Raw genomic sequence first — 26,739 nt, forward strand, 5'->3', positions numbered from 1 at the left:
TCCAATTATTTGAAATTAATATATTTTTCAAAAAATATATGTTAAAGATATAAAAAGTGGAACCTGATTCTTTCGAAAATAAATAAAGAATTTCGTAGACATAAATATTGAAATAGGAAGTGGTGATGGGGATGAGGAAAGCTTCCTCATCCATGGTTCGCCCGAGAATGTTATATGGTACACGAAAGCGCCACTTTCGACAACCTGTCTAGAAGAGTCACTTACTTCGTAGTATTATCATATTAGACAAGCACGTCACCCACCTGCTGGTTGGGAGAACCAAAGTTCTTTGATGTTCAACCGTTCATCCAATTGAGTGCAAAAAACACAGTAAAATCACGCAAGGTACCTGGGAGAAACAAAAGAAGAGTGACAAAGTTGAGTTCAAATTCGACTATTTGTGGTATGCGGGCGAATTACATTTACCTATGCTTTATTAAAACTCAAATTAAAAAAAGAAAAAAGAAAATACACATTTATATTTATAATAGTTGTAAAAGAGGACATAATTTTTTATAGAATCAAACAAAGTGTAGAAGAGCAAAGAATGAAGCCGACAGAGTAAAATCCAATTTGGAAACAAACCCAATTATACCAAACAACGTGTTGATTTCAAATTCTCTCCTTTTTTTTTTTTTTCTTTTAAACCCAAATTCCCATATTTTCTCAATATCCAATCCATTGTTTCTCTCCGTGCGAAGTGCTATATATTCAAATTTATAAACCCACAATTTCCCCAATCCTTCCATGTGCAGTCTCCAAGAAACTGATTCATTTCAGTAAAAAATAATAGAAAAAACTCCATTAAATCCTCTCTCTGTTTCTCTGTTTCTTCATCTTTCTCTGTTTTATGGTTGTTATGTTTCACGACAGTCGGTGGACGACCATGACTCAGTCTTCGACTCAGTGGACTCGGTCGGAGGACAAGCTTTTCGAGGAGGCTTTGGTGGTGGTACCGGCGGACTTGCCTGATCGGTGGCAAAGGGTCGCCGACCTTGTGCCTGGAAAGTTGCCGAGGGAGGTTAAAGATCACTATGAGGCTCTGGTTTATGACGTCCTGGAAATTGACTCTGGTCGAGTTGAGTTGCCGAGTTATTCTGATGAATCGGCGGTGGGTTCGCCGGAATGGGACTCTTCTGGACAGATCTCTTTTGGATCCAAGGCTAAGCCTGGTGGGGACAGCGAGAGGAAGAAGGGGACGCCATGGACCNTTGTGTTGTACTTGTGATTAAAATTTTATTTCTATTAATATGTTTCCCTCTCTTAATCCTCAATTTAGTCCTCTGTGTTTCTGTTTGGCTGCTGAGAAAATGGTGGAAAAGGGAAAGGAAAGTGGCGAGAAAATTTTCGTGTCTGTTGGGTTTTGTGTCTTAATTCCTGTTCTATCTTCCAAATTGGGAATTCCAGAAACAGAGAACCAACCCAGTTTCGGATTTAGACGTGCTTTTTCTTGTATAAAGTTTTAACTAAGATGGTTATCTAAGCAATGGAAGCTCTCAAGGAAACTATGGCTTATATGGAATGACAAATCTTTACAAGTTGTAAGCCATTTGGGTTCTCTATTGGAAGAACAAGACTTCCCCATGAACAAGAATCAGGTGGCTGTCTGGGGATTTCTAGTCATTAACAAGGAAAACCATCTGTCAGAATTGTGTTCTTTCAGAGTATATAAGAGCGCAAGCCCACCGCTTGCAGATATTGTTCTCCTTCGGCTTTTCTTTGCGAGTTCTCCCTCAAGATTTTTAAAACGTGTCTGCTATGAGAGGTTTTCCACACCCTTATAACGAATGTTTCGTTCTCCTCCCCAACCGATGTAGGGTCTCACAGTCCACCCCTTCAGGGAGAGGCTCGAACTTTAGACCTTAGGATCACTCTATAAGCTATGGGACCTACGCGCTAACCAACTACGTCACCTATGGAAACCTCTCCCTAATAGACACGTTTTAAAAACTTTGAGAAGAAGCTCAAAAAAACAATATCTGCTAATGGTGGGCTTGGTGTACTTGTTTTTTTCATCATGCTTAGTTTTCAAAACTCAAATGGTTATCGAACAAAGCCTTTATTTTCTTGACGGAGAACATGACGCTTGGGACTATTGATCTGTCATAAGTGTCTAAGCTAGCTTTTTCAACAACCAGTTAAGCTTGTGACATTGACATTCATAAACTTTATTAGGTCGCTAGATGACAACTGGGTTCATGATTTGCCTCTTTAACCAATGAGCTGACTCATCTTGGCCATGTTTGGGCTAATGGCTGAGAAGAATGTTGCTGTCTATTTGCATATTACTTTGTTAACAACTTATTATTGATATTAGCTTCAATATCAAGTTTTTGAGCATTGGCCTAAAAGCTAAATCCAATAGTTGCTCTAGTTTTCAACTTTTGCCCCCTATGTTTCGAGATCTGTTGCTGCGATTGGTTCATATATATACGTAAAATCAGAGTTCTTTACTTTCTAAGTTTTCTTATGGCTGTGTTTTTAGAAGTGTAATGTAGAAGCTTGAATTTCGGAGACCAATGGGAGAAACGAAGCAGCGAGTATCAAACGATGTTCATGTTACTCTAGGCCTTTCTCGCTCTTTGGTTAGTCTTCTGATGCAAAGTTATGTTTGGCATTATGACAGGCTATTCCTCCTTGGACTGAAAAAATTCGGTAAGGGTGATTGGAGGAGCATCTCAAGGAACGTAGTGATCACAAGAACACCAACTCAAGTAGCTAGCCATGCTCAGAAATACTTTCTCCGACAAAACTCCGGGAAGAAAGAAAGGAAACGATCAAGCATTCACGACATCACTACAGTTGACAACAACTCCGCCCCTATACCTTTCGACCCGAATTGGATATCCCCAGTTCCCAACCCAACCATTCAATCAAGTATGCAGCAGCAGCTAAGCCCCACAGGTCATTTGCAAGACCAAGGAGGTGCACTCCAAACTTACAGGTTCCCGATGTAGGGATCGACACAATATGGATAGAAACTACTGAAAACATTATTGCAATGTAAATACACCGACGAATGTGTAAAGGCGTTGTAACGTACCTGGGGAGGTTTGTTGTTTTGGTTGCCACAGTTTAGGGGAAGCTGATGATATGGAAGTTTGAACAGTAGTAGGATCCTGTTTGTAAGTAAAATAGAAGAAAGCAAAAGGATTAGCAGTGTTAGTTACTTAGTTAATGTAAAAGAAAGAAGAAAGGCGTGGGGTTAGGAAAGGAAAACACAGGATATGAATGGAAAATTCTTTTGTTGGATTGTGAGTATTCCTGCAACCAAATTTTGGTGCAGGATGCTTTACTTTCATTCATGAGATGACTGTTTTATAAACATTATTCAGCAGACAACATCGTTTTAAGTCATTACTAAGTTGTTTTTATCTAAGAAATGTATTCTAATTTTTGAAAAAAAAAAGAAAAAAAGCATATATATATATATATATGTAACATAAACAGGAACTATTTTTATAATTTGGTTGTTTTGGTCAGAAAAGGAGGAGCCTTTGATTGGGCCGCCGGTTTGGAGTTTCTAGAATCCCAACATTTCATGCCTATCCAACTATTGGAGGATACTACCCTAAAATGGCTAAATATTAATATATATATTCCCATTAAATTTTATTACAAATTATTGAAGTTTTTAAGTTTTAAAACTACCTTATTACCCTTCAACATTCTTTAACGATCAGGATATTTTTTTTAATATAATAGAGAATATTTCTTAAATTTTTGGAAATTTAAAAGTATTAATTAGAAAAAACTCAAAATTTATAAATACATCCTATAATTTAGCCCCCACAAAAAATAGAACTTATTTAAAATTAGTTCTAGAAGATATGTTTACATTTAAATGCAACATCCAAAAGAAAGCATTAAAATGTAATTCCATAAATATAAATTTTAAAAATTAAAGTTACACATGTATGTATTTTCCAAAACGGCTATCATATCAAACAGCCGTGATTATTACTACAACAAAATTACATTAAAAAGGCACCAGTTCTCAAATTTGTCCATTCGCAAATGCCTAAGACGTTTTAGACCCCAATTATTGATTAGGTGCACAATCCTGATCACACAAATGATATAGCCAACCAACCTAATTTGAAAACATCAATGAAAATGAACCAAAAGAACCTGTTCCTCTTAGTTAATCCCATGATTAGTCTATTAGATTAGAAATTCTATCAAGTTTGTAGGTTAGTTAACCAACCCTGATTTCTCCAAACGATAAGGACCAAGTTTGTAGGTTGGTTAACCAACCCTAATTTCTCTCTATCTACTGGTTTCTTGCTCGTGTTCGACACTTCGTAGTATTCTAATAGAACCACCACCCAATTTTCATTCGACCATCCAAGACAAACTTAAGTCTAGGGTTTGTTTGAAATGACTTTTCAAGTAGAGCCTGATCAGTCCTAAGAACTAAACAAAACAAATATCTACTTTCATGATTTCTGCTTCAAACTAAAGCTGGGAGGGAGAAGGAAAAGGACAATCAACGAACAAAGGATTTAGAAGGAGCAGGACCGAAAGGAAAAGGAAAAACAAATATAATGGCTTATTGAGAGAGAGGTGAAGGGATGTGGTGCAGAACAGCAAGTGCAGAACACTGCGTCTTAAAACATATCAGATGACACGCACTCTCAGAGTGGGAGGACAATCAAAGACATGCAACGTTGTTTAATATACAAAAAAACGAAATCCAGATAAAACAGTCGGTTACAGAAAAGCGGTGATGGGGTGAGGAATCTCACATTTTATTCCTTGTGGCCAAACTCCAACGCAGATCTTCCCAGACTTGCAGAGGAGCCACCACCATCTACTGGGTCCCTTCACGTTTCTGCAAATGAGAAGCAAAAGATAAAACACAATTTCTAAAATAAGAACCAACAAAACTGGCATTCAAATATTTGATTGACAATGATGCAACTTTTCCCTTGGTGGATATAGTGAAATGAACTTTATCATCAATTGTACTTATTTATTTGTTTGACTAATCTTAGTAGTTACAGAAAAAAGTAGCAAAAGTTTGTCATATTCTAGAAGTATAAAGTGATAATTAGAAACATGTTAAAAAAAGGAGATTCAGCACACTGCACACCTGAAAAAAAGAAAGTTCACTACAATTTCCCTCCTGTACTTGTTAGTTTTAAAGAACCCATTGAATTAATATAATTTACAGAAAGGGTCTTCGGGATGATAAAAACTCCAAACGTCCAAAAACAGCATCCTAGTTTGCACCTTTTATCAACAGAACATATCATAAACTGATCTTGAACTTGAGTGGCGCTAACAAGTTTCTACGAATAACAGGTGAAAGTAGCAGAAACGAAGGTATGAGGACTGGGTAGCAGGCGTCCATTTAAAATGCCAACCAGCTATGAACACGCGTAATTACCACAGAAACCGCAATGATGCATTAGCTCAAGTCAACCATAATAGCTTCTTTATACATATACATGGTGTTCTATAATATACATGACCACATTAGCTAAAGTCTGGGAACACTTGCACTAGATCTGATGACTTCCAAGGTGTTCCAAACTCTCCCGTCATTCCATCAGGTCCTAGGGACTTGAGACTGCCTATATTCTGAAATGCCTTAAGAATCTCTTTCTAGCTGAAAGGTCTTTCTAATCTCGACGTTATTTGACTATCGATCAAAGCCCAATCAATCCCTTCAATAGTAAACTGAGGGCCTCTATCATCAGCATGCAACTTTCTATAAAAGCCTAAAATATTCTCTTCAATCCTTGTTTTTGTAGATAAAAATCTTTCATCTTCAATTTCTAGAATGGATAAACAGGCTCTATTTTTCATAGCTGAAGCCCAACCGTGGAAGAAGGAAGCCCTCTCATCCCCTTCATTCAACCATTTAATTTTGCATTTCTGATCAAACATCGCTGCTCATTTAGTGTTAGCTCTAACATTCTCTTCTTTTTGCTGCGTTTGGACGATGCCTTGTGCATCCAACATATCAATCTGATCAATTTGGTGAAGGATGTCATTTTTCTTATCAGCCACATTCCCGACAGCCTCCACTTTTTCCATAATTTAAAAAAGAAAAAAAAAATCACATAGGTTTCTTTTTTATTTTATCAATTTCTGACACTTGGGCTCAATCCCCACATAGGTATAAGAAATCAAAATTTAACATCGAAGAAATAACCCATGGAAACTACACAATCAAAGAGTTGTCAACTAATTATTAGGGATGATGGATCCCACAAGACCGTAAAGATTTATATATAAAAGTTGCAACGATCACAAAATACGGTTAGTCATAGCCTCTCTTACCACAGATCGACTAACAAATATTTGGCAGCAGCCAATTTTAATGAAAACAATGCCAGTAATGAATTACCTTCTCCGACTGTTCTTCCTTCTTCTCGGCCCTTTCTTTCTCTGCCTTAAGCCTTTGCTTCTCCAGTCTCTCTCTTTCCATTTTCTACACAAACATTAGCAAAACGATAACTACAAATTGGAGAACACAAAATCCTCGAGCAAGAAGAAAGTACAAGCCAACATAAATAGTATCTTCAATCTCATCCCAGTCTATTTATATTTTAGTTTGGAACAAGCGAGCATTCGATGAAGCAGATTGATGATTGGATTCCTACTAAAAATCGAATAAACACAAACTCCTCGCACAGAAAGAAAATACAATCTCATATAAACAGTAAATATTCCCAAACTCCAGTCCATATTTATTTCAGTTTCTAACGAGTGAACGTTTGATCAAACAGATTGATTATCGAACTCCTACAACTAAATCGTAGATCACAACTCCTCGCACAAAAAGAAAGTACAGAAGCAGTAACTTCGATCTCAGTCAAGTCCGTACGAGAATCCAACAACTGAACATTCAACAAAGCAGATCGATACTAGAATTACTACTACTTTTCAACTCATTTTTTTCTCGAACATTCGAATCTAATAATTCAACCTGAATGTAGACGTTCTCAGCAGCACGCTCCTCCTCACTGAGTACTCGACCTTTTCCGTCCGAGAGGAATCGGAATCCACCGACGCCGGCGGCACGCACCGTGGACGGAGTCAGAGAGGAACGACCGAACACCGATCGCATGGCCATTTGCGTTCTGTGAAGTAAAATCTTCGAAAGAGTGACAGCAAGGTTTATTCGGTTCAGTATTGCGCGAACTAACACAAATAGAGCCTTTCACAATTTATAGCCGGTTAGATAACTTCAAAGTCAAACGGTGGTCGGTCGGGCCAAACCGGGTTTATTTATCAAGTGACGTAATCCTATGATTTTCTGTTGGAAATATTTGGTAATAACTCAAAAGTTACCGTTTCATCTGTCCATTTTAACCATTTTTTCTTGGAATTGGTTTTGAGTACGGTAAAATTATTAGGAAATTTAACTGTTTTTTTATATTTGGTAAAATTTATTATTTATTAATTTACAATAAATAAATTTATTTTTTAATCCTTTTATATATTATTTACAATTTTTGAAAAATATTATTCTTCATCAAATTTAATTTGTTGCTTCTAATTATTTTTCTTATTTCTTTAGTTAAACTAAAATTATATTTTTTATTATTTAAATATGGTTTTTATTGTTAATTTATCCAATTATATAAAATTAACCAAACATGCTTTATAATTTAAATTATATAAAATATTACTCAATTATCTTACTACAAATTTTGAATTTAAATATTAATACTAAATTCATGTTTAATTGAAATATGTTTTTTTTTAATAGCTATTTCGCAACAATTTAATACTAATAAGTTCGTGCTCAGACTTTTGAGGGAGCCCACTGATAATGAAAGTCTCACATCTGCTAATTTAGAGAATGATCATGGGTTTATAATCAAGAAATACTTTCTCCATTGGTATGAGGTTTTTTGGAGAAGCCCAAAGCAAAGTCACGAGAGCTTATGCTCAAAGTGGACAATATCATACCATTGTGGAGAGTCGTGTTCAACTAACATGCAGAGTCATGCCCTAAACTTAGTCACGTCAATAGATTGGTATATCCTCAAATATCGAACAAAGGAGTTCAAAAGAAAATGAGTCGACTAACATGGTATCAGAGCCATGCCCTAAACTTAGTAGATTAGTAAATCTTCAAATGTCGAGCCTTGATTAGGGAGAGGTGTTCGATGATGAAAGTCTCACATCGATTAATTTGGGGAAGCTCATAAGCGCTCGTATTATTATGGAGAGTTGTGTTCAACTAATATGGTATCAGAGCGACATGGTACGAGAACTGTGCGAATTTAAATAGTCACAAAAATGGTGGTAAAAATTGTTTTTATCCCAATGAATGTATGCGCGTATTTTAATATATTTTTTAATTCCTTGATTTTTTCACAACGCCTATAAATAAAGTCGGCCCCTCCAAAATTACAGATGAATTTTAGCTACAATTCTAACTCCACCTCTAAGAATATAGGCCGCGCGAAAGCCAGGGGACAAGAAGACTGTCGCGAAGTTTCGGTCACGACCGTAAGGTCCGATCATGTATCACCCTACTAGAGGCGGCGTTCGTGGCGGTCGAGATCGTAAGCTACTTCTTTGTCTTCCTCGATTTCCACTTTGTTGATTGTTTCCCTTTTTTCGTTATTGATGAATTAGGCTTTCCCGGGATTAGATCAGCGGCTGAGAGTTCGAGAACCGTTGTGGATCTGAATCCGCCATCTAGGGTTTTTGTGCTCTTCCGATATTTGGATACGCGTTTTTTTGTAGGGTGATTGGTATCGTTTCAGAAAATTTTATTAGGGTTTTTGGGATGCTTTTTTCGAATTTAAAGATTTGAGATAGCTAGTCAAATGGACATGAAGTTTATGCGTTGTTGAATTAAGATTTTGATGCCTTTATTGTTGGTCTGGCGGTAGTTTATGTGGTTATGTACGTCTATTGTGATGAATGTCGTCAAATGATGGGTCATTAGGATTTTAGGGCTTGTTAGTGTTCGAGTGGCTGTGCAGGATANTTTTTTTTTTTTTTTTTTTTTTTTTTTTTTTTTTTTTTTTTTTTGAATATTCGTGTGTTCGTATGGGCAATAGCTTCAAAAAATTCGCGTTCCAGTCTATGATTCGAGATATAATCGTTCTTTTCTTCTGCATTTTCCCCTTTGAAACGTTGTTGGCAGTGTGTCCATATCCTCCCGTCTCTTGTAGTGCTTCTACAACGGGTGGGTTCATAAGTTGGACTGTTGGAGTTCGATGTTAAAGTCAAAGAAGATGTCATAGTTAGTATGCAGATCATAAACATGATTGGATAAATAGAGGCTGGAGTGTGTTATGAATACTTCCTATGCTTCAAGCCTTCAATATGCAGTCATTTACGAGAGCGGTGGTCTTACTTTTATGTTTATTTCTCCCTGTTCTTCATGTCTATTTTGACTCTGTAATTTAAATTTATTTGTTGATGGGTATAATCTCAACCATTCCATGTTGACTTCATAAATCTGGAAACTACTGCTTGATATGACATTTAGAAGTTGAAGAAGTCATGATTATCTATACAGGTGTAAGGATTTATTTCAAACCCCATGATCACTTTTTTATCCAATATGTCTCTTAAGTTTCTTGACCAATGTATATTCACTGTCAAACCCTTTGGAATGTTGAACGAGTAAACAATTATTGCACCTGTTGAAGTATCTTTCCTGAATTTAGCCAGCGACTCTCTAACATATGGGATTTTACTCGTTCGATGTGCAGAATTTAATTGGGATGATGTGAAAGTTGACAAACATCGGGAAAACTTCCTTGGCCACAGCATCAAAGCACCTGTTGGAAGATGGCAAAAAGGTAAGGTATTATTGTGAAAGCCTACTATGGTTTGGTGAAGCATGTAAGTTGAGCGATTGTATCAATTAAATGGTTTTCTTAATACAAGGCACTAGATTTCTCAATGGAAAAATTATTTGCTTTTTTTTTTTTTTGAACTGTAGAGCATGTCCTAAATGTAGTTTTGTTCTGTTTTCATTATCTATGTTGCCTCCAAGTTGGCATTATATTATTCTCCCACTTCTGTGGTTATTTGGGAGGCATATTATTGTTCCTGCTTTCATCAATTTGCAAACTATTTTGACCAGTTTTGCATTCCTACTTTTATATACAATTGGCTTGAATTACGACATGCTGATTTTTATTTGGTTATGGACAATCCCTCTCACTTCATTGCCCCTGAAATTGTTTGCTGATAAAATGTCTTAACAATACTGTTTTTAATAACAAAACAGGGAAAGATCTACACTGGTATGCACGGGATAAAAAATCGAGTTCGAATGTCGATGTTGCAAAGGAAGAGATAAGATTGATCAAGGAGCAGGAGGAACAGGCAATGAGGGAGGCTCTTGGATTAGCTCCTAAAACTGCTGGCAGATCTCAGGGCAATCGTCTTGATAAGCATGAGTTCTCAGAACTTGTGAAGCGAGGTAGCACTGCAGAAGACTTGGGTGCGGGCCACGCTGAAGCTGCAAGGGTTCAGGGTCTTGGTTTTTTGAGGTTAGATCTACCAATATTAAATGGAATTTCCTTTTTATCTGGTTGTGTGGAAACAAGGTTAGGGATGCATGAAAACTTGGCCCATCATTCAGTTATCAGAATTGAATTGCCTATTTGTAGATACGACCATGGGAATTTAAACAGTCCAAACCTAAATTCGTTTTGTCATTAGCATCAATATTACTTGCATTTTGTTCTGCCTACCTTCTGGACTTATTGTCCTGTTAAATTCTGTCTACAAACTGGTTGCAGAGCTCCACATGCCTGGGAAGAATCCAAGTCTCTTCCGCCTGATCAAACGGGCACCTCTGCTGGTTCGGAGAAAACAGACGTCCCTGACCTGCCTGCTAGGAATGCAGAAGAAGAGGAAGTGGAGGATGAAAAGAACAGCAAGAAAAGGAGGCGTGAAGAGAGGCGCGGGGAGAGGCATGAAGAGAGACACGAGAGGCGTGGGGAGAGGCGTGAAGAGAGGCGTGAAGAGAAGCGGGAGAGGCATGAAGAGAGGCGTGAAGAGAAGCGGGAGAGGCATGAAGAGAGGCGTGAAGAGAAGCGGGAGAGTCATGAAGAGAGGCGTGAAGAGAAGCGGGAGAGGCACGAAGAGAGGCGTGAAGAGAAGCGTGAAAGGCGTGAGAGACATGAAAAGTACGAGAAGAAACATTCTCAGGATTCCAGGAAGAAACGGAGTAGTAGAGACAAAGAGAGGGGAAGACACGACTCTGATTGAACACGAGAATCACGGTGTTCGAAATGCCATATACTCTGTAACTTGACTCGAGATGGGACCTCATCCATTACTAGACATTCATCGAGTGTGCCAACTGATCATTTTCTCTGCCTTCTCATTCCATGTATTAAAAGTAATTCTTTAAGTTCAAATCCTTAGTGTCTTAATTACATAATCGTTCTCTGTGATGTCAAGCTGTAGGTACAGTTCTTCGGCTCTTCCATTGTCAGCTGGGCCTTCCCTCAAGTGGCTGGGACACGGTTGGTAATGCAGAAGCCGACTCCATTTAGTAAGACAATAAACCTTCCTTTCTCTAACCCCTGATTCTTTTGGAAGATTACACAAATCTTTAATCATAGTTCACTTCTAGTTCAAACTGTTCAGTTCCACTGAGCTTAGTTATGCATTCTTTTTATGCTATGATTTGGAAAATGGTTAGTCTAACGGACGGTACATAACTTAGTTTTGAAAGATATGACACTCAAAATTGTAGAGTTGGTCGTGTCAGGTGACCATAGCTGTCATTCTTGAGTGAGTTGGAGCATAACCATCTTATTCATCTTATTCATTGAACTAACTATACGAAGCTATCGAAGCACTAAAAGAAAATGAGGGTATGATGCAAAAATGGACAAACTTGTACGAATGGGAAAGCTCAAAGGTATTCCGTTTCAAGAGAAATTTCTTCGTCTTCTTCTCATATGTTTCAATTTTGTTTGGAGTTTTCTAGATGAAACGTGCTGATGGCTCTACCAGGCGTGGTGTTGGAAGCGCTATTGGTGGCAATAAATATCCCACTGGCGATGAACNCCCACTGGACTATTGGTTGATCTGGTCTCTAACTAAAATGTCAAAATTTCAATTTATTATTGAATTTAAAAAAATTATCATTCAATTTTTTTTTTGCCGTGTTTACCCATATAGTGAAATCCAAGTACAAACAATAACTTATATTAAAATAATATTATGGTTGAACCCTATTATCCTCGAATTTTCGAATTTTTTGAAAGAGTTAAATTAAAAATAATATTATGCTTGAATTTTATATACTGAAAAAAACGATATTTTTTTTTTATGAAGAATCGGAAGACCGACCCCAACGAAAGAAATGCAAGGGAATAAAAAAGCTACGAAATGGGTCCCACTACGGGAGATTAATATATATTTGCTATTCAGAATAAAGGCGCAAGAGTGGGGGACGAGGAAAGGCTCCAGAGAGAGAGAGAGAAGGCATTTCTTCTTGTTCATACTGTTGTTGTTGTTGATGTTCTTCCTTCTCACGTTTCTTCTGGCCCTGCAATTATTACACCAATCAGAACTCCTCTCTGTTTCCGTCTTCCTTTTCCACTAATTTTGGGTCAAACCATTGTCATCCTCCCTTCTTCATTTGATTGTTTAGTGAATTCAGGACGGCAACCATGGTGTCGGCCAACAGAGAGATGGTGGTGTACTGTTTCGATACTCTTCTCGCTCACTACAACGGCGAGGAAGCCCCTTCTCCCGCTTTCCACGGCGGTCAACAGTACTTTCTTCTCTCTCTCTCTCTCTCTCTCTATTTATTTATTTATGTGCGATCAGCGATTGTTATGTGGGAATTTTCTTGCATATTTGGGTTTTTTCGTATGATCGAGTTTGTAGGTTTAGTAATATTGAGGTTGCTGGGTGGGTTTTGATTGTTGACTTTGGATGATCACTGTAATTGTTTGATGCCTTGTTGGTTTAGTATGTGATTTCTGGGTTTTAATTTAGTTCTTTGCTAACTTCAAATTTTAGAGATGGTTACTGTTTGNTTTTTTTTTTTTTTTTTTTTTTTTTTTTTTTTTTTTTTTTTTTTTTTTTTTTTTTTTTTTTTTTTTTTATAGTTCATTTCGCATGTTTTTCGAAAGCAACACAGGGGAAGAAGACATGTTAAATGTTTCCTAAATTATAATAGTTCTTCAAATGTTTTATTGGTGAATGTTATCCCTGTTGTATATCCTTTCATTTTCTCTACAGAGTACGTTTTTACATCTAAAAATATTTATACAAAACAATGGTAGAGGTATTGGGGTGTGAGATCCCACGTCGGTTGGAGAGGGGAACGAAACATTCCTCAAGGTGTGGAAATCTCTCCCTAGTAGACGCGTTTTAAAACCATGAGGCTGACAGCGATCCAAAGTGGACAATATCTATTAGTGGTGGGCTTGGGCTCTTACAAATGGTATCGGAGCCAGACACCGGGTGGTGTGCCAGTGAGGACGTTGAGCCCACAAGGATCCCACATCGGTTGGGGAGGAGAACGAAACATTCCTTATAAGGGTGTGGAAACCTCTCCCTAGTAAACGCGTTTTAAAATCGTGAGGCTGATGACGATACGTAACGGGCTAAAGCGTATAATATCTGTCAGTGGTGGGCTTGGACTTAACAAACCAATTTAGCTACTTCTGGAGCAATTTTAGTGGGCTGCACTGGAAGCTTCTTTTTCCATTATCATCACAGGAGCAAGCTCAATAAATTGAATGAGCATCAAACTTGATATCTGCTTAAAACTAGATCTGCCAAGAAACTGGTTTCTGTGCTTTTGATCTGTTCATTCTTTTTCTTTTTCAAATCTTCACAAACTCCAAATGGAATGGTAAAGGTTTCATCGTCATGGTATGTAATTTAGTGTATGTTAATTCTAGTACCATTTGTAAAATGCCGAGGATCCACTTATTCCTGTGGACATCTTCTTTGTTTCTAGTTTTCTCAGAAAGCTAAGGAATCATCCACAGTAATGTTGATGAATTATATTCATTGTAGTCGTAAGTTCTAGTTCGATCGTGAGCCATTGACATCAAGGCCTATATGTATACCAGGCTGCTTCGATGCAGCACATTCGCTATAATGATTAATCTGTATGATGAAATATATTTCTGCTTGACATTCTCGCCTTGAGGCTATCTTCTCTTTGTTCTTAATGCAAAGTACTTAGATTTTATGTTTTTCTGTTCATCGTAGTTTTGTATAAAACTGTCGTTAATCCTTGTTGGTTCGACGATGACTGAGTAATGATTTTTTACATTCGTATCTCAGTTTATGGAGCTAAAAGTAGAAGGTTCTAACTGGTTTTTGTACAAATTCATGATCAACCAGTGATTGTTCATTTTCATTTTGGATAGTTGTGTTTTCTGAGACATATCCAACTATCAATCTGTTGGTTCTTCTACAAATTTTGTGTGTTATCATGTGGTTAGCCATACTTTTCGAAGATGTTAATGTGATACTAGCCGCTCTTTAAAAACGTCGTGCTTTATACATAGAATCTTATACTTGTAATCTGTATATAGTTTGATTTCACGTGAATATTTCTTTTCTTCCAGCCCCTTGTTCGTTACCTGGAAAAAAGTGGTCAATGGCGGTGAACCTCGTTTGCGAGGGTGCATAGGAACTCTAGAAGCTCACTGCTTGATAAGTGGCTTCAAGGATTATGCTTTAACTAGGTACTGTTGCCTAATGCATCCTTTATATGTTGATTGCTTTCCACTGTCTTCTTCACTTTGCCCTTTCCTTGGCTTTCTTAAATCAAGTTATGAGGGTGAAAGCCAATGGGTGGATGAGAAGACCATTTTTATGACATAAGTGATCCATATGTGAAATAGTCGTATTGTCGAAAGTCTGTTTCATTGTAAAAGCCCAAGCCCACTGTTAATAGATATCTTTGAGATTTTCCTCAAGATTTTTAAAACACGTCCGCTAGGGAGAGGTTTCCACACCCTTATAAAGAATGTTTTGTTCCCCTCTCCAATTGATATGAGATCTCACAATCCACCACCCCCTTTCGGGGCCTAGCGTCCTCGTTGACACTCGTTTCTCTCTCCAATCGATGTGGGATCTCACAATCCACCCCCCCTTTGAGACCCAACGTCCTCGTTGGTATACCGCCCAGTGTCTGGCTCTGATACCATTTGTAATAGGCCAATCCCATTGTTGGTAGATATTTTCTTCTTTGGTCTTTCCCCTCAAGGTTTTTAAAACGCGTTTGCTAGGGAGAGGTTTGCACACCCTTTTAAAAAATGCTTCGTTCCCCTATCTAACCGATGTGGGATCTCACAATCCACCTCCGGGGCCAGCGTCTTCGCTGGCACTCGTTTCCCTCTCAACCGATGTGGGATTTGACATTCATTCACTCATTTGGTAAACTAAGTTCAGGGAAGGGGGCAGTAGGGAGGAAGCCGATTTAGTTAACGAAGTTTGTGAGAGAACGAAAAGTCTATTCTTAAGTGACTTGTACGTAAATTGTTCTATTTCATGCATGGGGAGGTCAATTGGGGGCGAGGCAAACTCTCTACACTTTTCATTCCATTGGACAAAGGATATTACCTCGGTTCTCATACACTATCCGAGTCACGGTTTTACATGCTCTCTCTTTTCCCATTGTCATGACTAAATGCAATTTTTATTTTTCGATCGCTTGAACCCGGTCTGCTTCATTAGCCACCTAAAGATTTAGTTCACTGTTCCTTTTTTTCTTGAACATGTTGCAGTGCATTGAGGGACCGCAGGTTCCCCCCAATACAGCCTAAAGAATTACCACATTTGGAATGCACAGTTTCCATTCTAGTTGATTATGAAATAGCTATCAATTATCTTGATTGGGAGGTACCTTTCTGTTTCCTTTTCTTACTCCAAATTTTTTGTTCAGTATCTAAAACAATTTTTTTTTGCATTATCAATGATTGCAAGGATTAGTCGAGCACGTTTATGATTCTGGCTACTTTGCCCGAAGTTTCGAGCTCGANCTTACTCCAAATTTTTTGTTCAGTATCTAAAACAATTTTTTTTGCATTATCAATGATTGCAAGGATTAGTCGAGCACGTTTATGATTCTGGCTACTTTGCCCGAAGTTTCGAGCTCGATCTGTCCTGCCTGCCTGTCTTGTTTTTGGCCAGTCAGGCAGGCAGCTTTACCATAATCAGGGTATTCATGTCTTATTTTGCAGGTAGGTAAGCATGGTATTATTATTGAATTTAATGATCCCGACTATAATGCTAGACGAAGCGCTACGTATCTGCCCGAGGTAGCTTCCCATGAAGGTATGTTACCGTACGTTTTGTGGATAAATATTAGTCGTCTTTGCCTTCTACTGTGAAATTCAGTGATTTGCTTTGAATACTAAGTAGTTCTTATCATTCATATAATTTTTATGTCCCAAAGGATTCGGGTATAATAGGACGAGCTAACTACCCTATACTTTGTCGATCCTCCCATGTTTGCTCAAAATTTTTGTCGTCTTTGTTGAAACTTANCCTTCTACTGTGAAATTCAGTGATTTGCTTTGAATACTAAGTAGTTCTTATCATTCATATAATTTTTATGTCCCAAAGGATTCGGGTATAATAGGACGAGCTAACTACCCTATACTTTGTCGATCCTCCCATGTTTGCTCAAAATTTTTGTCGTCTTAGTTTCGTGGTTGATGTAACCGTAGCGATCTATAAGAGTTATGAGTATAACAAAGACGTTGAAGGGAATGAGTTCAATTCAGAATGGTCACCTCTAATGTTTGTTCTGTGAGATTAGTCGAGGTGCGCATAAGTTGNGTTGAAACTTAGCCCAAATATTCACGTTCGTGCACACACATCATTGTTGAAACTTAGCTCTTTGGCTAAAATGTTGCCAACTCTCTGTTTAGCTTCATAATTCATCCAGCTGACTCGGTTTCTGGTTGGGTTGTATCTTGATTTCCAGGTTGGTCAAAAATCGAGGCCATCGACTCATTGATTCGAAAGGCAGGATATAACGGTGCAATCACCGAGTCACTACGTAAGCGTATTCGATTAACCCGGTACCAAAGCACCCTATTCACCATGCAGTACGGTGAGTACGTCTCCTACATTAAAAACACCCGGGGCACGGCCCCCCGTGTCGTCGGGGTTAAAGCCTAACACAATCATCCATTCTTCCAAACGGCTTCTGCAAGAATCTGCAAAGCGTAAGTTTGGGTAACTGAACTATTACAAAATGTCATTTCTTATGTGAATCACTGTGGGATTAACTGAAGAACTCAGTAGTTATTTGAAGTGAATTTGGAAACTTATCATTATAAGCTCTGCTGCTGCTCTGCAGTTGGCTGCTCTGTATTATAAACATTCCCAAGTTCTAATTATTACTGCTATTTATCTGTCTGCCATTTCAGTATAAAAAAAAAAAAATCGTAAAATTTGTTGCTGATTTTTTATGTTAAATTGTAAATTTGGTTCCTAATAAGGTTAGAATTTAGTCTGAATTAGTTTTGGACTGGTAAAACCTCGTAATTTGTTCCTGAGATCGATCCTCAATTTTTATGCTGTCTCTCGTCCATTGAGATCGAGTTTTTTTATGTTTATAGTCTTCCTAAACTGTCTTAGCCATGACTCGAACCCAAGACTTGAAGGTGTCTTTTTTACTTTGATTTCATTTTTTTTTTTTTAATTATATTTAATTTTTATTCTAAAAATTATTATTATGATTAAAGTTTTATAATAGGTTTTGAAAACATTTATGAGTTTTGTTTTACCCATAAAGAAAAAACATTATTTTAAAGATTTAATCAACAAATCTCATAATTAATAGAATTAAAAAAGTTTATGATTGAAATTAAAAAAAAAAAAAGTTTAAAACAATTCTTTTAAGTAATCTATTTTTTTAAGTTTATAATAAAATAATTATATGAATTGAATATTAAATTCTATTGTATTTAATGAATGAGGACGTAAATGTAATTTTGTATTTGAGAACTTTAAAAGTTTTATTTATTTATTTTTTTACATAAATATTTAGAGGCTAATTTTTATAATAGCTTGGAATTTAAATTTAAGAGGATTTTTAAATTCAGAAATTTAATTTAAATTAAATTCGAAAAAGATAAAAATTATAATAAATACTTAGGGAAATTAATTTTGGTTTGAAGCCTAAAGTATTAAGTTCTCAGAAACTTGTTCCTAATCGGAGACGGAAGGGTAAACTGATTGAGGTTCGGCTTCCCTATAAATTACGATTACCCCTCCATTTCCCACTTTTTATGTATTCTTCAAGCTAATCGCTCTTCTACCTTGCATCTTACGTGAAGTAGACCAGCGATTTCCAGTTTTAAGGTTAGCAATTTCCCTTCTGTCCTGTGATTTGTACTCTCTGATTGGATCGTGGAATTGAATTTTGTTTTCTTCGTCGATTTCTCTCTTTTTTCTGGGTAATTTGGATAGAATCTGTGTAGGGTTTGGTTTCGTTTGCGAACTGTTTCGTGCGATTTTGGTTGCTGAGCGAAAATCATTGCATGAGGTGTTTGGAAACGATGTGAATTTGTATTTGTTTAATCTTCTGCTCCTTTTTTCTCCGTTGAAGAGGGAAAGCCTTCGTTCGCAAGCATAAAATCTGTTCGTACGATTAGGCTGGCTTAATTTTTCCCCTTCGTGATTCGGACTTTACTTCTCTGNTTTTAAGTAATCTATTTTTTTAAGTTTATAATAAAATAATTATATGAATTGAATATTAAATTCTATTGTATTTAATGAATGAGGACGTAAATGTAATTTTGTATTTGAGAACTTTAAAAGTTTTATTTATTTATTTTTTTACATAAATATTTAGAGGCTAATTTTTATAATAGCTTGGAATTTAAATTTAAGAGGATTTTTAAATTCAGAAATTTAATTTAAATTAAATTCGAAAAAGATAAAAATTATAATAAATACTTAGGGAAATTAATTTTGGTTTGAAGCCTAAAGTATTAAGTTCTCAGAAACTTGTTCCTAATCGGAGACGGAAGGGTAAACTGATTGAGGTTCGGCTTCCCTATAAATTACGATTACCCCTCCATTTCCCACTTTTTATGTATTCTTCAAGCTAATCGCTCTTCTACCTTGCATCTTACGTGAAGTAGACCAGCGATTTCCAGTTTTAAGGTTAGCAATTTCCCTTCTGTCCTGTGATTTGTACTCTCTGATTGGATCGTGGAATTGAATTTTGTTTTCTTCGTCGATTTCTCTCTTTTTTCTGGGTAATTTGGATAGAATCTGTGTAGGGTTTGGTTTCGTTTGCGAACTGTTTCGTGCGATTTTGGTTGCTGAGCGGAAATCATTGCATGAGGTGTTTGGAAACGATGTGAATTTGTATTTGTTTAATCTTCTGCTCCTTTTTTCCCCGTTGAAGAGGGAAAGCCTTCGTTCGCAAGCATAAAATCTTTTCGTACGATTAGGCTGGCTTAATTTTTCCCCTTCGTGATTCGGACTTTACTTCTCTGCCCGTTTGGGCAAGGTTTATTAACTGTCTGAAGGAATATTGGGATTTTTTCGCCTGCGGTTTGATACTGTCATTTGCATAGATTACGACCTTGCTGCTATGGATAATTAAAGATATTAGTTCTTGGTTCTTCGATTGATCAATCCTGCAAGCAAGTAATTTACGGAGCATTTGTTGCCTTCGTTAGTTTTGGCTCAATTTGTACAGATCGCTAATATGGAAACTTCCCAAACAATAGGGATTTTCCTAGCTGAACAACCTTTAACTATGATCTAGGAATTTAAGTAGTCACAGAAAGAAAAGTCCCAACAGGCAACAGTGACAGTTAACTGAGCTCAATTACAAATTGAACAGGAAAGAATAACGGGAAGGGTAGCCTCATATCGTGTTTTAATTAGTATTCGTGAATTTTTGCATGTTTCCTTCTTATGGGTCGAGAATGAATTTGAATTAACTATATCCATTTAAAATTTTTGTAGGCTACTGCTGCAGTTTGTGAGTGCTACTGCTTTGATTCTTCTCAGACAACCGTCGGAGATGAGTCAGAAAGGCCTAATATACAGCTTTGTTGCTAAAGGAACTGTTGTTTTAGCAGAACACACATCATTCTCAGGGAATTTTAGTACCATTGCTGTTCAATGCTTACAGAAATTGCCTTCTAATGGCAGCAAATGCACATACTCATGTGATGGCTATACATTCAACTTTCTTCTTGACAGTGGATTTGGTATTGTGTTTTCTCAAGTTTGATAATATACTTGTTTAGATTTCACCAACATTTGTGGCTGAAGGTGTTTGATTGATTTGCAGTCTTTCTCGCTGTTGCGGATGAATCAGTTGGAAGGAATATGCCATTTGTATTTCTGGAGCGCGTGAAAGATGACTTTAAACAGCGTTATGGATCAAGTATCAAGGAGGAGGACCCTCACCCACTTGCAGATGATGAGGACGATGATGATTTATTTCTAGACCGATTCAGTGTTGCATACACTCTTGACAGAGAATTTGGGTATGCCCATCATGAACAGCATACCTATCATGAACAATGTCTGAGTTATATGTCGTATGTTTTACCTAACAACCTATAATTTTCATGACAGGCCAAGGCTTAAGGAGCACATGCAATATTGCATGAATCATCCAGAAGAAATGAGTAAACTTTCCAAGCTGAAGGCTCAAATAACAGAGGTGAAAGGAGTTATGATGGATAACATTGAAAAGGTTAGACTTGTTTGATGAAATCGTGCAATTTCTGCTCAAGATTTTCTGTTTAGATTTTGAAAGGGTATATATGTTCCTTTTCACTGTTGTGCATAATGTATAAACACAGAGCCGTAGATTAAAGCAACATTTTAGAAATTTTACTTTGCTTCCTCTAATTTGTTCTCACATTGCGCCTGTTACATGCGGCATCCTGGTAGGTAGATCAGTCATGTAGTATATTAGCCATTAGACTTTCTGTAATTATGTTGTTATGAAATTGATTAAGAAAAATATATATTACACGCATGTTGCTTGCTTGTTTTAGAAGAATCAGATTTTCAGCTGCACCAGTTGAAGAATAATTGTTTGCAAGGAATTTGGTAGTTGTTAGTTTTGGAAAAAGTGAAATGGAATTGGTCAAATATCACATGCACTTTCTTTTTCCCACTTTTTCTTCCCTTGCTTCTCAATACAGCCATTGGAAATGATTGTGGTGATTTTGATCAATAAAGTATCACTTTGGCCTTTTGTATTGGACACAATAATGTGTCAATTTGATAGGATTTTACATTATTGTTGCTATTGATCTTCTTATTTAGCTTGCATGTTTCTGAATGCATACAAAATGTCAACTGTGATATCCTATGTACCGTTTAATTTACATGTATGTAATAGAAACCACAAGTCAAACCTTAACCTCGGCGAGAAATTTGGTGGCACGCTAAATCTGTAGGAATGGACTATCTATCCACTTTTTGACAACAAAAGTGATCATTTGATATCTGACATGGGGATTGGCGAAAAAATGCTTGCTTCTCTATACGATGTTCTCTGTGGTATTAAGTTGAAAATGAAAGCTTAGACTTTGTGGTGCTACTTGTACGAAGCTAAGTTATGCTAGACGTTTTTAAGATGAGACTCCGTATTTGGATGAGACTGTCTGAGACTGTCGACAATTTAGTATTATTATTATTAATTCTTTACCGAGTTCTCTCGGTCTCTTGATGACAGGTTCTATAACTACCGTCTTACCGTGAGATAGGGTTTTCCGAGTCCTTTTAATCTTGGGTTGGGTAGTGCTCCTGTGAGATCCCACGTCTTCTTTATAAGGGTATGGAAACCTCTTCCTAGCAGACGTGTTTTAAAAACCTTGAGGGAAAGCCTAAAAGAGAAAACCCAAAGAGACAATATCTGCTAGCGGTGGGTTTGAGCTGTTGCAGACCCGTCATTCATGGTATACTTCTCCACATTTTAAGTGGTCCGGAATTGGTGAATCAGTACATTGGTCTTTCTGGATAGTATTAATTTTTTTTTTTNTTTTTTTTTTTTTTTTTTTTTTTTTTTTTTTTTTTTTTTTTTTTTTTTTTTTTATGTGTGATCTTATCTTTTTAGTTTTTACCTCATGAACTAATTAGTGGTTAGCTAGATTGAATTATCATAAGTACACCAGGCCATATTTTTTTGTACACTTTGAGTATGACTAGAACATTGTTTCGTATTTGTTTCCTATAATAAAAAGGGGATAGAGATGGTTAGAAGTTCCTTTTGCAAAGAAACTGAAAATGAGGAAATTTCTTCTACTCAGCTGCACAGATATGATATCGATTTCCTTTTCCTCGTGCAGGTTTTAGATCGTGGAGAACGGATCGAGCTTCTGGTGGACAAAACAGAAAACCTACAATTCCAGGTACATCATATAAACCCGACTGTCACTTAAGAATCNAAAAAAAAAAAAAAAAAAAAAAAAAACCGTCCATCTAACCATTTTAACGTCGGGATCTCTGTTTAAATTTAGGCCGATAACTTTCACCGACAAGGGAGGCAACTGCGGCGAAAAATGTGGCTGCAGAGTTTACAAATGAAGCTGATGGTTGGGGGAGGAATGTTGGTGCTGTTCATCATACTTTGGTTTGTTGTATGTGGTGGTTTCAAATGTTGATTTTGGTAAAGTTAGTAGCGCATATGAGTGTTTTCTTAAACTTGGCTATGTATGCAAACTGTTACCAAGTCTATGTAATATATGCCTTGCCTCCCCCTCTTGTTCTAACTTTTAATTACCATTCTTTGTCATCTTTTTAATTAGCATCCGGAAAAAGCAAGTCTTTGTCATTTGGTCCAATAGCGTTCGGTTAGATAGGAACAGATTTGATAAATACTGATAACTCTCGGATAGAGTATTAGAACGGAAAAATCCATTCGATAATGAATTATTGGTTCTAAGCGTTTATATATACATATAGGAAGATCTGTTTGGGAAGTAAATCGCCCCTTTAACATCTCTTTGCAAAGAATTCTTGGTGTGAAAACACAGACAAAAAGGCTGATCTTTGAATAGGAAAAAGAGAAAAATCTTGTTCTTGTTCGTTGGAAGATCTATCTCATGCTTGGTACTGCACGCCGAATCATTCTCTTCATCAAATGATCTGTGCACCGTTCCATTCTGTAAGAACTCCGAATCATTCTCTTCATCAAATGATCCTGCTTGCCTCAAAATGACCTAAAAAATTGTGTTTGTTTTCTCATCAGTGACTTATTTTATTTATATTTTCTTAAAAAAAAAGTTATTTGAATTCTTATTTAAATTTCACAAACAAAATCTAGTTTTATTATTTGATTTATTTATTAGTTTATAAAATTGTATTTATTGGTTTAATTTTTAAAAAATTATTAGCTTTGATATAAAATAAATAAATTGAATTTATTGTGTTTAATGCATTTCTACAATAAAAAAAAAAATTAATTTTACTTTTTTCAAAATAATGGATATTAATAACACGACAGCTGGCATCTTTTGATTGATGTGTTCACACCAAACCCAAGTGCAAATTAAGACATTAACGGCTAGTGCCTGTTTTTTCAAATAAAAAAACAGTAAGAATTATCCAATTGTTTTCATATTTATTTTTCTTGAATTTTGAATCTCTTTAAGCTTATTGCTTCCATATTATCCGACACTCTTTAAATGATTTCGATAAAGACATCAATCATCAATGTTTTAAAATAATATATTTTGATTCAAATGATGTCCGGATTAAAACCCTCTTTATTTCAAAGTATTTGGAGTAATTTTACGTCGGCCGACCTTCTAGAAACAATATGTTGAAACAACCTGTATTTGTACGGGGATAGAAGCAACTTGACCATGTGTGGGGTCATTAGATGCGGGCTAATACCTTGTTGTAACTAAGCTTCAAACGTGCGTGACAAGTGTCACAACTATACTAAAAAAAGAGTAGGTTGTGACGATCATGCATAGACAGACAAAGTGGCAACATAGAAATAACGTTCAACCGGCCATGTGAGAGCTGAGACAAGACAAGTGTCATGATGTGACCAAGTAAGACAGAGCACCATTCAGCACACTAAGAAAAGTGTGCAAGAAAGTCAAATTGAGGCATAAGCAAGACAGAGACAATAACGTTGACATGAGTGTCAAAGACAGACTCAAAGAGGGGCGAGTAAGACCGTAAGCCTTAACCTCAGAAGTTGGGGCTTCGGTATGAGTTGTCCTCCAATATGAAATATGATTGCTTGCCAAATTTGATATAGATTAGACACCTAACCGACGCTCCACGAGGCCGTATGACCATTCGTCAAAATGATGTCTACTTATGTCATACAAAAAATGTTTTAGAATGTATTATAGGGGGAGACATCTCTCCACCACCCCTAGGCTACGTGATCTTAGTGACCTATCTTGTAACACATACATGTGTCACAGTGTGGGCTAGCGTTATCCCTGACTCGAAATGACATCATCATATGGAGACCATGTATTTGGAAACAAGATGCAACGTTGCATACGAGAAATCTTGGCCCAGAGTAGAGACAAGTTGGCTAGAGTGCAGATGATTGAACATGTACGTACAAGCAGCGTGTGTGGCCGAACAAGCTTAGATTCCACATGAGTTGTGCTCGCTTAGTTAAGAAACTTTGCCTAAAGTTCGATGAAACCGCAAAGCGGGACAAAAAATGTGAATGAGACTTGAGTTTCCTTTAACACTTGTCACGAGCATGTCAAGATCATGACGCCGCACGATTGAAAAAATATGTATCTAACAACGAGCACCACACCAGTGTGCAACGTTTCTTGTTTTGTTAGCTACATTTTTCCTTCGAAATACAAATTCCATATTGTTTTTTAATAGATAATTTCATAAAAAAAAAAAAAAAAATAATATATATATATATATAATATTCAACCTAATTTTAAAAAAATTCAAAATTCAAAATTATTTTTTAATTAATATTTATTATCCTATTTTATTAACTTAGGACAATAAATAAATATAGTATCTATAATTAAATTAATGTTATAATTATAAAAAAAAATGGAAATATGAAGATATTAAAATAAATAGAGATCCATAAATGTCGTTATCCACTAATTTTGGAGGAAAAAAAAAAAGAATAAAAAAAGGAAAGAAAGGAATCAAAAGAATAAAGACAGAGAAGAAAGGAGCGTGGGGCGTCCAGTTCACCAAAGCAATAACCAAACTTCCTTTATTTTATGAATTCTCTCTTCCATTCTTCCCTCAACCGATTTCCCTTTCGTTTCAAGCAACCTCCGCCGCCGCCATCGCCGCCACTGGGCACCTTTGCAGCCCTGCTCTGCCCCTTCCTACGGCCACCTGGTTTCTCCTCTACTACTACTGCTACTTCTTCTATTACTTTTTAGCTTCTCATTGTTCCATTGCTTTTCCTTTTGATTTGTTCTTCTTGCTGCTTTATATCATAGTTTGATCTACTTTCCTTATTTGCGCGTTGATTTTTCCTCAACCGACGCATTTTCTTTTGTTATTCACCAAACGCCTTTTTGAATCCGCTTTGTTAACCACCGGGAATTGTTCATTCTGCTCTGTTTTGGCCATTTTTTTCGGAACTAGGATTTGTGACGGTGTTTTGCAATGGGGAATAATTGCCTTGGGAGTAAGACGAAATCGACGGCGGAGATTGTGCCTCAGGAGTTCATTAGAGGCTGTAGCGATTCNTATTCACCAAACGCCTTTTTGAATCCGCTTTGTTAACCACCGGGAATTGTTCATTCTGCTCTGTTTTGGCCATTTTTCGGAACTAGGATTTGTGACGGTGTTTTGCAATGGGGAATAATTGCCTTGGGAGTAAGACGAAATCGACGGCGGAGACTGTGCCTCAGGAGTTCATTAGAGGCTGTAGCGATTCCACGGCTTCGAATCCGGTCGTACGGCTTTATGGCCCTCCGAATAATGCTCTTACCTGCTACATCCGATTTGCTTTGCTTTACAAGTCTGTGAAACACAGTTTTATACCTTCTGAGACGACGCATTTCGGCTCTGATTCGCCGGCTATTCGGATCGGGACCGAGACCGTTTCCGGTTCACGCGATAGGTTGCTTCGGTACATAGACAATAAGTTTCCTCACCCGCCGCTGGCAATATCGAGCCGCCGCGTCGACGATGACGAAACGACGCAGTTGGTTGCGTTGACTGTGGTGTCGCTGCAGCATAAGAGCGTGTTGTGGCATTTGGAGAGGATGTTGAGATGGGCGAAGGATCTGGCGGCGCGTGGAGGGAGAACGGCCGTTGATCCGACGATGGGAACACCGAGGATGGAGCTAAGGAAATTCGGGAAGAGCTACTCTCAGCTGCTGGAAGTGATGCTGGAGCACGCTCAAATGGAGGAGAGAGTCCTCTTCCCGATCTTGGAAATGGCCGATCGAGGTAACTCCAATAGCTCTTATTCTGCTTTACATTGCATCGATTAGAATTTGAGTTTATGCAATGCAAACCCTAAAAATTGTCGCATCATGAAAGAAAATCATTGATAATTTGCAACAGAATTAATGTAATTGCAAAAACGTTGTTGATCATAGAAAAGTCTGTTTTAGATTTGTCAAACTGGGCAAGAAATTCGAGATGATCAGTGAGAATTAGGTGATGAACTTCCTAACTTTCTTGATTGTTCTTATCTTTTCAATTTGGGGGAAATAAAGAGGTTGTTTGGCATCTTTTACCTAGTTCTATGGAACTTTTTTTGAAGACTGATCCTATCATCTATGGAATTGTGCAACTGTTCACATGTTTAAAGGAAAAACTGATTCTGTTATTTTA

At 37.0% G+C, this 26,739-nt stretch overlaps 6 protein-coding genes across 10 annotated transcripts in view; 5 read left to right on the plus strand and 1 right to left on the minus strand.

Moving 5' to 3' along the window:
• Positions 1-643: 643 nt before the first annotated feature.
• LOC111802975 (transcription factor DIVARICATA-like) lies at positions 644-3,354 on the plus strand. Its single transcript, XM_023687273.1, has 3 exons — positions 644-1,218; positions 2,318-2,420; positions 2,499-3,354. Exons 1-3 carry the CDS (start codon positions 851-853, stop codon positions 2,955-2,957), a joined length of 930 nt encoding a protein of 309 aa, XP_023543041.1. The 5' UTR covers positions 644-850; the 3' UTR covers positions 2,958-3,354.
• Positions 3,038-7,150, minus strand: LOC111787725. 2 transcript variants are annotated; one of them, XR_002814034.1, is made up of 4 exons: positions 6,941-7,146; positions 6,359-6,442; positions 4,749-4,834; positions 3,038-3,119 (listed from the first exon to the last, which is right to left on the minus strand). XR_002814034.1 is itself a non-coding variant. In XM_023667762.1 (3 exons), exons 1-3 carry the CDS (start codon positions 7,085-7,087, stop codon positions 4,814-4,816), a joined length of 252 nt encoding a protein of 83 aa, XP_023523530.1. In that variant the 5' UTR covers positions 7,088-7,150; the 3' UTR covers positions 4,528-4,813. The 2 variants fall into 2 exon arrangements, 1 of the variants encoding a protein (XP_023523530.1); XM_023667762.1 differs by lacking the exon at positions 3,038-3,119 and having other exon boundaries at positions 4,528-4,834; positions 6,941-7,150.
• A 1,237-nt stretch (positions 7,151-8,387) lies between these two features.
• Positions 8,388-11,360, plus strand: LOC111787687 (multiple myeloma tumor-associated protein 2 homolog). The gene is made up of 4 exons (XM_023667719.1): positions 8,388-8,531; positions 9,696-9,785; positions 10,220-10,484; positions 10,737-11,360. Exons 1-4 carry the CDS (start codon positions 8,489-8,491, stop codon positions 11,206-11,208), a joined length of 870 nt encoding a protein of 289 aa, XP_023523487.1. The 5' UTR covers positions 8,388-8,488; the 3' UTR covers positions 11,209-11,360.
• A 52-nt stretch (positions 11,361-11,412) lies between these two features.
• On the plus strand, positions 11,413-17,355 carry LOC111787695 (uncharacterized protein At2g38710-like). Of its 2 annotated transcripts, XM_023667729.1 has the most exons (7): positions 11,413-11,497; positions 12,289-12,438; positions 12,617-12,730; positions 14,550-14,669; positions 15,714-15,828; positions 16,170-16,263; positions 16,919-17,355. In XM_023667729.1, the coding sequence occupies exons 2-7, from the start codon at positions 12,317-12,319 to the stop codon at positions 17,113-17,115; spliced, it is 762 nt and encodes a 253-aa protein (XP_023523497.1). In that variant the 5' UTR covers positions 11,413-11,497; positions 12,289-12,316; the 3' UTR covers positions 17,116-17,355. The 2 variants fall into 2 exon arrangements, with proteins under 2 accessions (XP_023523497.1, XP_023523504.1); XM_023667736.1 differs by having other exon boundaries at positions 12,289-12,730.
• Positions 17,356-18,125: 770 nt separating this feature from the next.
• LOC111787712 (vesicle-associated membrane protein 727-like) lies at positions 18,126-22,704 on the plus strand. Of its 2 annotated transcripts, none has more exons than XM_023667754.1 (6): positions 18,126-18,303; positions 19,927-20,174; positions 20,258-20,456; positions 20,548-20,668; positions 22,275-22,337; positions 22,446-22,704. In XM_023667754.1, exons 2-6 carry the CDS (start codon positions 19,985-19,987, stop codon positions 22,587-22,589), a joined length of 717 nt encoding a protein of 238 aa, XP_023523522.1. In that variant the 5' UTR covers positions 18,126-18,303; positions 19,927-19,984; the 3' UTR covers positions 22,590-22,704. The 2 variants fall into 2 exon arrangements, with proteins under 2 accessions (XP_023523522.1, XP_023523515.1); XM_023667747.1 differs by lacking the exon at positions 18,126-18,303 and adding an exon at positions 18,930-19,110.
• A 2,424-nt stretch (positions 22,705-25,128) lies between these two features.
• Positions 25,129-26,739, plus strand: part of LOC111789551 — a 4,919-nt gene continuing 3,308 nt past the window's right edge. Inside the window, exons 1-3 of one of the 2 annotated variants that reach the window (XM_023670221.1) lie at positions 25,129-25,284; positions 25,537-25,640; positions 25,784-26,349. In XM_023670221.1, coding sequence (XP_023525989.1) covers positions 25,558-25,640; positions 25,784-26,349 — 649 coding nt within the window. In that variant the 5' untranslated portion in view covers positions 25,129-25,284; positions 25,537-25,557. The remainder of the gene's footprint in view (positions 25,285-25,536; positions 25,641-25,783; positions 26,350-26,739) is intronic. The other variant, XM_023670222.1, reaches the window with a different exon arrangement.

The sequence above is a fragment of the Cucurbita pepo genome, chromosome LG01, assembly GCF_002806865.2.
Source record: "Cucurbita pepo subsp. pepo cultivar mu-cu-16 chromosome LG01, ASM280686v2, whole genome shotgun sequence".
Taxonomy (NCBI): domain Eukaryota; kingdom Viridiplantae; phylum Streptophyta; class Magnoliopsida; order Cucurbitales; family Cucurbitaceae; genus Cucurbita; species Cucurbita pepo.